The sequence below is a fragment of the Rhagoletis zephyria genome, unplaced genomic scaffold (genome assembly GCF_001687245.7).
Source record: "Rhagoletis zephyria isolate East Lansing unplaced genomic scaffold, Rhagoletis_zephyria_1.1 Rzeph_scaffold_00843, whole genome shotgun sequence".
In the NCBI taxonomy this organism is placed as follows: domain Eukaryota; kingdom Metazoa; phylum Arthropoda; class Insecta; order Diptera; family Tephritidae; genus Rhagoletis; species Rhagoletis zephyria.
This window is the reverse complement of record NW_016157927.1, coordinates 141350-152777: the sequence shown is the minus strand read 5'-3', so window position 1 is coordinate 152777 and position 11428 is coordinate 141350. Positions and strand designations below refer to the sequence as shown.

At 40.4% G+C, this 11428-nt stretch overlaps 1 protein-coding gene across 3 annotated transcripts in view; it reads right to left on the bottom strand.

The window, feature by feature from the left end:
- Positions 1-647: 647 nt before the first annotated feature.
- LOC108361769 (43 kDa receptor-associated protein of the synapse homolog) overlaps positions 648-11428 on the bottom strand; it is a 124477-nt gene continuing 113696 nt past the window's right edge. For 2 of the 3 annotated variants that reach the window (XM_017614515.1, XM_017614517.1), the window contains exon 9: positions 649-1396. In XM_017614515.1, coding sequence (XP_017470004.1) covers positions 964-1396 — 433 coding nt within the window. In that variant the 3' untranslated portion in view covers positions 649-963. Of the gene's footprint in view, positions 1397-11428 lie in introns of all 3 variants that reach the window. The other variant, XM_017614518.1, reaches the window with a different exon arrangement.

Below are 11428 nucleotides of genomic sequence, written 5' to 3'. Positions count from 1 at the left end.
ATGGGGAACTGGGAAAAGGACAATATCAGGTCAATCGATAAATTGACCAGAAACTAGTTCCACGAAGAGGGGATAAATGCTACCATCGTAAAAGCCCAGGCTAAGATAACTTGCCTGGAGCTGGGAAGTCAAAGTTGATCTGTAAATCCAGCGTGTGGGTTAACACTGTCGGAGCTGTCGTGGCAAACAAAAACTCGAGAGCAGCGAACACTTTTTTAAGTTATCGAGTCTAGTCAGACGTTGGCGGCGGCGTCTACCTCAGTACCTTTTCGAGTGTCTGTCCAAGGCGCTTCGTTATAATAAAAACTGACTGGTTCTATTTCAAGTTAACCGGGCGGAATCAACATTGAGTCGAATGAACTTCACCGCAACCGACCCACTTAGGCCTAAGAGTACTCCCTCCGGAACCTGGATGAGGGCATCCACCAGAACCTGACCTAACCTACCAAGAGAGTTATACACTTTAGAGCAACATAATTGCATCTCGTTTCGTTTAATGAAAATTAGGTTTAGTATCATAAAATGTTTGGTTCATACTTCCTTTGATCATAGGCATCAAGAAATTCAAATTAGCATTTGTACTTGGATTAGGATTTCGGATGCAAGCTGGTATCTCTCTCCCTCTTGTTTTCCCAAATTTTCGCTTCATCAATCATTAAATTTTTTGTTTATTGATTGCTATAGGTACTTTGTTTTGAACATTCACTTTATGTCTACCTTCACACGGTTCTTCAGCCCCTTTATCACTGCAAAATTAAGTCTATATTGACCGCATTTTTCATACCCAATCCCACTACAGAGTAATTGTTTCCTGTACATATATATGTTTGTATGTAAATATAATTATCTTCGTGTAGTACTTATACTTGTTTTGTTTGTTGAATTCGTTAGATATACTGCTGAATGGGTCACAATAAATTTTTATGACATACCAATCTACTTATAACAAGGTTAGGGCTTCTTTTAAACCGACGAAGTGGCATTTCGTGAGTTGTCAATGGTCAAACTTGAAGCACGCAAACTCAGTGATGCCAATGACAAATTGCTGCGATATAATGGCTTTGGTGATGAATTCGCAGTCAACATTAATGCGGTACTATCGATATTTGGTGCTATACTGCTCAGACCATTGCAGATGATTGCTTTTTCGTTGGGATTGCCGACGACTACACCACCGTTCGCTGTGCAAAGTGGTGGAAGAATGTCAACCGTATCGACAGACAATAAACGATCAGCGCCAACTCCTTTGGCATTACAGCCAGAGCCACTGCCGTCACCCGGACCAGTACCACTCTCACTCCCACAGAGATGAAGGCGTGAATTCAATAGTTTATTACACGCTGGACATGCGCGAGAGGCGCCCTTTTCGCGGCGTCGCAACAGCTCATGGGCACACCTGCAAGGAAGTATAGAAAGATACATGTATACTGAAAAAATATTTTGTATTTAAATGAGAAATTTAGAAAAATACTTTATGATGACCTGTAAAACATTTCAAGAGCTGTATTATCATAAAGTTAACGTGGCAAAAAAATTGAGTTTACTTTTGACTTTTGTAGTTTTTGAGCCTTAATTTTTGCCCTTGCTCGTAAACTACAATACAAAAGGATAACATTAACCCGTTATAATATATAACACCCACCAAATGTACAGAAACCGCTATAACTACTCGGGCTGATGTGAAAGAGACGCCAACGCACCGCCAAAGTTTTTTGTAGCCAGGCCTTCAAGCCAAGTTTTCACACATGGTGGATCATGTTTAATTGTAATGTAATTTTAGGAAAATTCAAAAAATTACTAACAAAAGCACAATAAATAGAAACAAGTAAGAGCAGCGCTGTCTTCGGCTATGCCGAAGGCTTCATACCTTTCATGAACATCTGAAAATATTACTTTAACAGATTACTGCATTTGAAAAAATGTAAAAAATGTATATATTCACGGCATACATACTTATATAGAGGAGATACATATATAAAAAATTATATCTAAACAATCAAAGGTATGAAAGATATACCTTATATAGCACCAAACTAAGTGATTTTAACTGCCGTGTGATCGGTATGTAAACCGGTAACACAATTTAAAGGGGTTTAGCTTCCAACATAAAGGAGATATATCGAAAAACTGGTATCTGAACAATCTGTGGTATGGAGGCAATAAATAGGTTATAGCGACCGGATCTTTGTTCATTTTACTGTAAACTTTCTATTGATAATGAGTGAAAATAGTGCGAAATTAATGTTTCTAGCTGCATAAATTGATAATTTATAACAAAAATCTCATATCTACCAAATCTTCACCATTTTCACTGTATTCTTTTGATGATGGGTGGAAATAGTGCGAAATTTCATATTCCCAGCTGCATAAATGAAGGAGTTATAACGAAATTCTCATATCTGAACAATCAGTTGTATGGGAGATATATGTTATAGTCACCCGATCTTTGTAATTTTCACTGAAAGTATTCTGTTAGTAATGAGTAGAACGGTGCGAAATTTCATGTTTCTAGCTGCATAAATGGAGGAGCTATGGCAAAAAATCTCATATCTGAATAATCAGTTGTATGGAGGCTATAGGTTATAGCAACCCGATCTTCGCCATTTTCACTGAAAGTATTCTTTTGATAATGAGGGACAACAGTGCAAAATTGCATGTTACTAGCTACTTAAATGGAGGAGATATAACGATAAATCTCATATCTAAACAATCAGTAGTATGGGAGCTATAGGTTACAGTGACCCGATCTTTGTAATTTTCACTCTAAGTTTTCTGTTGATAATGGGTGGAAGTATTGCAAAATTTCATGTTCTTAGCTACATAAATGGAGGAGTTATAACGAAAAGTCTCATATCTGAACAATCAGTTGTATGGGAGCTATATGTTATAGTGGTCCGATTCTTCCGGTTCCGATAAATGATTAATACAATATAAAAATACACCCACTTACCAAATTTCATCAGGATATCTCGAAAACTGAGAGACTAGATTGCATACAAACATACGGACAGACAGACAGACAGACGTNTTTAGCTTCCAACATAAAGGAGATATATCGAAAAACTGGTATCTGAACAATCTGTGGTATGGAGGCAATAAATAGGTTATAGCGACCGGATCTTTGTTCATTTTACTGTAAACTTTCTATTGATAATGAGTGAAAATAGTGCGAAATTAATGTTTCTAGCTGCATAAATTGATAATTTATAACAAAAATCTCATATCTACCAAATCTTCACCATTTTCACTGTATTCTTTTGATGATGGGTGGAAATAGTGCGAAATTTCATATTCCCAGCTGCATAAATGAAGGAGTTATAACGAAATTCTCATATCTGAACAATCAGTTGTATGGGAGATATATGTTATAGTCACCCGATCTTTGTAATTTTCACTGAAAGTATTCTGTTAGTAATGAGTAGAACGGTGCGAAATTTCATGTTTCTAGCTGCATAAATGGAGGAGCTATGGCAAAAAATCTCATATCTGAATAATCAGTTGTATGGAGGCTATAGGTTATAGCAACCCGATCTTCGCCATTTTCACTGAAAGTATTCTTTTGATAATGAGGGACAACAGTGCAAAATTGCATGTTACTAGCTACTTAAATGGAGGAGATATAACGATAAATCTCATATCTAAACAATCAGTAGTATGGGAGCTATAGGTTACAGTGACCCGATCTTTGTAATTTTCACTCTAAGTTTTCTGTTGATAATGGGTGGAAGTATTGCAAAATTTCATGTTCTTAGCTACATAAATGGAGGAGTTATAACGAAAAGTCTCATATCTGAACAATCAGTTGTATGGGAGCTATATGTTATAGTGGTCCGATTCTTCCGGTTCCGATAAATGATTAATACAATATAAAAATACACCCACTTACCAAATTTCATGAGGATATCTCGAAAACTGAGAGACTAGATTGCATACAAACATACGGACAGACAGACAGACAGACGTACAGACGGGCATGGCTCAATCGACTCAGCTCGACGTTCTGATCATATAAGTCTACATTTTATTGGGTCTATCTCTTTTTATTCTGGTACTTACAAACATTGGACCAAAGTTATAATACCATTTCATGCTCATGAAAGGTATAAAAAGTACCTACCACACAAAGTAAGAAGGTAGAAAATTCACTACTAACATAAAATAAAATAAAATCGCGAATCACTGCTTTATTGGACTAGCAGCTAGTTTTCATGAACGATTTTTAATTCACAGTGAAAAAATAACCGACAGTGAAACATCGCTCATCACTAAAAGGCAGTTAGAATTCTTTTTACGAATAAAAATAAAATTACCCAGTTCCAACTCCCCTCATTAAATGTTGTCCTATTGAGTCTGGTGGGCGAAGACAAATACTTCACCTTCCTGAGCTTACCCGCCAGGTAATACCTGGTCTTTGCCCTAGGTAAAAAAATTCAAACTTTGTGTATACCGCAGTGTTCCATTCAATCATGTATTACCATGTCACACTATAAAGGATTTGCTTGAATGAATATTCGATAAGGTAGAAATTCATCAAGGCATATGGGGTGGCGTTCATGCCTATAACGGGATCTCTGCCTTCTACACCAACTAAGTGCACAATCTCCTCCCGGTATATGGCAGACTGCAAACTACTGACAGGCATAAAACACATTGCAAAATGGGGTACAAGTCCAAAAACTCTTGAGGAACTAGACTACTCTATTACAGCTATAGCATTTGACAATAGTTTCAATAGACGGATTCCCTCAGGTAACGAATGGGAAGATATTTTGGGTAATTTCGACTTGGCAAGGGTAGGACATCCCTTTGTGCCATAAATGCGGTAGTACCACTACCATCTTGTAAATTTTGGCTTTGAGCATACAACACATCTAAGAGGTTCAAGGATCTTGATTTCCTTGAATGCTTAATGGGGATACATGCCAGAAGAATAGGGTTTTGCAGGGAAAGACTACTGCCGCAGTTTTAGGATGAGGATATCGAGAACCTCGAACAAGGGATTCCAAAAAAATTTGTGTTTGCAATAACCAGTTTTTTTGTTGGAAATTTAAATTTTTCCGCTCTTTTACAGAGCTGATTTTAAACGATTTTTGTTTAAAAAAACTATCAATTTCGACATATTTACATAGATACTAGTTGTAGTTCCGCCAAGAAGTCAATCTTTGTTTCTAGATTTTTCTTTATATCTCATCAAAAATGACAACTGTCGACTTAAGCATCAGAACCCTACCACTACCTACTGCCAAATTACGTTGCGGTTTAATCCACTTCGCTTTGCGTTGCATATCCTGCAGGTATTCTTTGCTCCATCGAGCCCAGAAATGCTGCTTCATGACTGTCAGACTTTGCCATTGATCTCTAAGACTGACCTTTGCTGGTTCTAGTAGTGGTTCCGCTAATACATCCGGTGTGCTACCAACCGGAAAATGAGCTGGTGTTAGCACTTCTTCGTCATTAGGATCGGCCGAACATGTGCACAACGGCCGCGAATTCAAAATCGCCTCGATTTCTGTGGTTATTGTGCACAACTCTTCGAACGTAAAGTGTGCATTACCCAACGTACGCGTAAGGTGGTATTTAGCCGATTTCACCGCCGCCTCCCACAGCCCGCCAAAATGTGGGGAGCGCGGCGGTATATGGTGCCATGCAATGCCCTTGACTGCGCAGAACTCGCTTATCTTGTGCTGCTGTTGTTGGGAGAGGAACATCTGTTTCCACTCTTGCATTTCTCGCCGAGCACCCACAAAGTTAGTGCCGTTGTCACAGTAAAGGTGGTGATATAAGCCTCTTCGCGCCACAAACCGCTTGAGCGCTGCCATAAACGCCTTTGTACTGAGGTCGGATACCACCTCAATATGTACCGCCTTGGTTGAAAAGCAAACCATGATCGCCAAATAGCTTTTCACAGTGCGCACTCCTCGAAGTCGGACGATGGTGAGAATAGGTCCAAAAAGTCAACACCAGTGGAGTAAAACGGCCTTGTTACTGCTACTCGTCTTGCTGGCAAATTCCCCATAATTTGTTCACAAAGTTTGGGCCTGGAATGAAAGCAAAGCAAACATTGGGTGGTGACTTGTCTTACCAGCCTTCTCGCATTCACCACCCAGCACTGCTGTCTCAATATTGACATCAACGCCTGCGTACCCACATGCATGTCGCTTTCGTGTAGATATCGTATATACCCTGAGGGGACAACACAATTGGAAACTTAGCCTCATATGGCAGTTGCGATCTTGCGAGCCGGCCTCCGACACGCATCATGGAAACTCCAAACCTCGATGCCAGGAACACACTAAGGTTTTTTAATTTGCTAGCGGGAGGTAATTCTTTGCCTCGCGCTAATAGTTTGATCTCCGTTTCAAAGTATTGCTGCGGTATGCAGTACATGATGCGCACCCACGCTTCTCTCAACAGCTCCGCTGTCAGCATCGGATCATCATCGCTGATAACCAAGGTCTCGCGATTGGTTTTGCGCCGAAAGAAGTATAACAGATATGCCACTTTTCGCTGTATCTGCCCAAAATTACTATGCGACTCCAACCAGAGCAGCACCTGATTTTTTCGATGCTCGATGGGTAGTGCCACTACTCGCCTTTGTTCTATGTTTATTTCAGATGCGTGGCTCCGAAATCTGTTCGGTGGCCATTTGTCACACGTTTGTCTCAAAAACGCTGGGCCAGTAAACCAACAAGTCTCGATTAGCTCATCTGCATATGCGCCGCGAGATATAACATCCGCTGGATTACTTTTCGTTGGAACATGCCTCCATAGTGCATGTTTCGTCCTCTCTTGAATTGTTGCCACTCTGTTCGCAACGAAAATTGACCACTCCGATGGCTGCTTACTTAACCAATTTAGCACGATTTCGCTATCTGTCCACAAATAAATTGCATTCAACGAAACTGCCAAGTTTTCTTGGGTTTTGGTTAATAACTTTGCCAATAATTCAGCCCCAAGTAATTCCAATCGTGGAAGCGACTTAGTTCTTAATGGTGCCACTCTGGACTTGGCGCTCCACAGCGCCACCGTAACCTCGTCCCGCTCGTTTACGGTGCGAATGTACACGCATGCCCCATAAGCCCGCAGCGACGCATCACAAAATCCGTGTAATTCGACTCGTGCAGGACCATTTTTCGCCAAAATATATCTTGGTACTCGTATATCTTTGACCAAAGGCAAGATCCACAGATTCTGCAAAAAGATCTTAGCCTTTACGATTATGGGGTTTATCAGACCGAGAGGATCAAACAGACTCGCGATCTCCGCCAGCACAATCCGCTTTGTCACCGGTTTGTCCATTTTAAGCTCCGGCCAATCATAGCGAAACACATCGGAAGTGGGCTCCCATATAATGCCTAGAGTTTTGATGATTTCGGCGTCGTTCAATCGCAGTGGCTTCTCTTGGTCATCCGATGGCACTTTCTTCAAAAATTCACTATTATTCTAGTACCATTTACGTAGCTCAAACCCTGCAGAACTTAAAATCTCGCTGACCTCCGAGTAAATATGTTGTAGCTGCTCATCGGAGTCTGCATCTGATATCAGATCGTCCATATAAAAATCTGATAAAACTTTGTTTGCACCATATGGAAACTTCTCTGCGTACTGTTCACCTAGTGCCTTTACACATCTTGTCGCCAGATATGGCGCGGACGCCGTTCCGTACGTGATCGTCAATAAGCGATATACTTCAATCTCTTCATTTGGGGTTGGCCGCCACAGTATACATTGATAAAATGAATCCTCTTCACTCACCCAGGCTTGCTGATACATTTTCGTCACATCCGCTGTTATCGCATACTTATAGCATCGAAAGCGCAACACGATCGCCAGCAAGTCATCTTGTACAATGGGTCCCTTGCACATTACATCATTCAAGGAGGGCCCCGATGAGGTCTTACAACTGCAGTCAAACACTACCCGCAGTTTAGTACTTGTAGATTCCGGCCGTAACACAAACGTATGCGGTGCAAGGTACCTTGCCTTATCCCTGGAATCGCTTGGTACCAGTGCCATATGCCCCAACGCCAAATATTCATCTAGGAATGCATTATACAGTTTTCCGATTACTGGATTATCCCTTAGCCTCTTTTCAAGGAGCAAGAATCGCCGTAATGCCGCTTGATTTGAGCCGCCTAGCTCAGCGACATTTTCTTTAAATGGAATCCTTACCACGAAGCGCCCAGTATGATCACGTCTAGATTCTTTGATAAAAATCTCTTCACACAGTGCCTCGTCCGCTGTCGGAAACACTGATTTTGCATCAACCTGTTCCATCAGCCAAAATTTCTCTACTAGGGCAGTCAGTTCCTCTTCAACACCTGGTTGCTTGGATGATGTCATCATTAAGCTGCTCCTAAGCCTCTCATTGGAGTCGGCTCGATTTGTCACACCTGACACGACCCAACCCAGCACAGTTTTCTGCAATCGCGGGAGATTCGCTTTCAGCGTAATTCGGCCAACCGATAATAAGTCCCAAAAGATTTCTGCGCCTAAAAGTACGTCTATACGGCCAGGCTTCTTGAAATTCGGATCTGCCAATGATATGTTACTAGGGATGCCCCAATCATCTGCATTCATAAATTGGTCTGGCTTAAACGACGTTATTTTCGGCAACACATAAAACTCAAGTGATGTCTCGTAACCACCAATCCTTGATTTGACGTTTGCTTGCACTTTTCTGGTAATATTTTTGCCACTGTCTGAAATGCTGTGCGCTGTCATGATGCATGAAGTCCATTTAAGCTTTAGTCTCTGCATAAGCGGTTCGCACATCAAATTTAGTTGGGACGCTGAATCCAAAAGTGCACGAGCTTGGATTTCCGGTCCATTTCTCCCTTTGATACCAATTACCGCCGTTGCCAAAATAACATCCGCGCCTTCATTTTGCATCGTAGCATGTACAGCAACCTGACTTACCGTAGCAGCTTGCGTCGTGCCTGGTGCGTCGATCGTTTTCACCTCTACGTTGGTTTTATGCAGCATTTTATGGTGGTCACCACCGCACTCTATACACCGTTTCGCTTGACACACACGAAGCACAGCCTCAAATGTCGTGGCGTTTTGCGCCTCTGCGGAACCTTCTGAGCCTCAAATTTACGGCAGCTTTCTACGTTGTGCCCGTCCTTTCTACAAACTTCGCATCCACCTTTCTCTATAGCCAAAACGTTTTTCTTAACACCAACCGCCTTGCGATTATCTTTGCGACTCGTTTTGGTTCCATCGTCCTCGTTCTCGCCACAGCGCGCTGTTCTTGTCTCTCGAGCCTCCATATTTTCACATCTCTTAGTCAACACTGCAGAGCATTCATCCCAAGTGGATAGCCTTGTATAGTCGATGGATTCCTCCCACTTTGCCAAGGATTCCTCGTCTAACTTCGTTGCTAAAAGATAGATGATCATAGCATTAGTTATGTCTTTATAATTACCAAACGACAGCACCGCGTTTAAATGAGTGTTCACAGAGTCAACCATTCCCGCAAATCGCCCGAGCCCGACACCATTTTCCCAGAAAATAACGCCGCAATATGTTCCTCGAACATTAAATTTTTTTATCGAAGTTACTCCTCAGCCGGTCAAGCGCCTTCTTATAATTTAAACTGGTAATCTCGAATTCATCAATGGCGTGAAGTGCTCGTGCGGATAAATTATCTTTAAGAATTAAAAACCGCTCGCAATCGTCCAAGGTTTCATCTTGATTCACCATCTTATGGAAAATTGCCATAAATTTCGGAAACTCCGAGTATTTTCCATCGAATGTTGGTAGTTTTATATGACGCCTCATTAACGATTGCGGAATCGCCGCCGTTGTACCGTTAAGCGCACTTGCCTCGGCATCAACCCGGCTTGCAGCCAGCTTTTCTTTTATTTTCGCCTTAGCTGCAACGTAAATATCCTCGATGTCTGCCATTTCCTTCTCGTGGGACTCACATTCAGTTGGAGCACACATTCGAAGTATGCTGGTACNCTGAGATAGCCCAATTGAGTTTAAGATCTCTAAAAGCGTCTTTTCTTAAAAGGTGCCGAGCTTGTATTAGAGTAGAAGGTCGCCAATTTGAGCATATTTTATCAATAAATGAATAAATTTTTCTTCAAACAACTCATGTATATCTTATTTCACGTGAACCCATCCTTCACACAAAATATTGATAGATATAGCCCTTGTTATAGACTCTAGTCCGAATTCCGGTAAGTAACATAAAATAATGTCAGAAGCAAGTAATTATGTACCTTTGTACTATTTAGCATGTCATTTGACGGTAACAAGAGCAAATTCAATTTAAATCTATTAAATACATTCTAGCGTGTCTCAGTCCTTTACCCACAAAAGCGGCTATAACTTTTTTTTTCTATTCAAAACAGTAAGTGTGGCACCTTTCTGAAATCTTTATTAAATGAGCAATTTTTTTATGTAATGTAAAGTTATAGCTCAGTACATTTTTTTTCACCCGAGATAGTCAAATTTGGGGAAGAAAATATCAAAAAGTTAAAAATCCAGAAATAGTCCTAATTTTATAATGGTTCCTTAATATATTTTAACTACATTGCATTTGAGTATGGAGAGGTAACTATCTGGAATACATACAAAATTTTACTAAGTATTGCCCGGTTTGTAGTTGCAGTTAAAGAAAACACACGAAAAGGCACGATTTTTTTTAAATTCGAAAAAATGTAAATATTTCAATAACGGTGACACTTTTACCTGAAAATTTTTTGTTTATCAATGAGCAACAGGGCCAAAAAAGTAAATAACTTAGCTAATATTCCCCGTCATAACACTGAATCAAGTAAGTATTAATTACCAAAATGTAAGAGGCTTAAATACTAAATTAACGAACTTATACCTTAAAGGCCTTGAATGTAATTATAATATTCTTTCATTTACTGAAACTTGGCTGAAACCTCACATTTTCAATTCAGAGATTCTTCCAAATAATTATCACATCTATAGACAAGATCGGCGGTGGCATACTCTTCGCTGTAGACTCTTCAATGCCATCTGAAGAAGTTAGTCTTCCACACATTGATTCGGTAGAATTCAAATGCATTCGTGTACAGGCTGGAAAAGGCTATATCCCTCTCCGATCTGACACATTGGTGTATTCACGACTCATCTCTTTACCGAAAGCAGTTAATTTACTGACTAAACCCTCTGATTCAATGATTGTGTTGGGTGATTTTAATTTACCAAGCATATCATGGAACATCATTGCCTATGGTATCGTAACTTTCGCGTCTAGTGCGTGCAACAACGTATTTTTAGAGGAGATGGCTGAACTCTGCCTAACTCAGGTTAATGTACTTCACAATAAGTTTGGTAAAGTATTAGATCTTGTTTATGTTGATGATGCACCTAAGTCCGTTGTAAATAAGCGTGATCCACTAGTTTTGCACGAAGATATCTACCACCCTGCTATGAAGGTATCTTA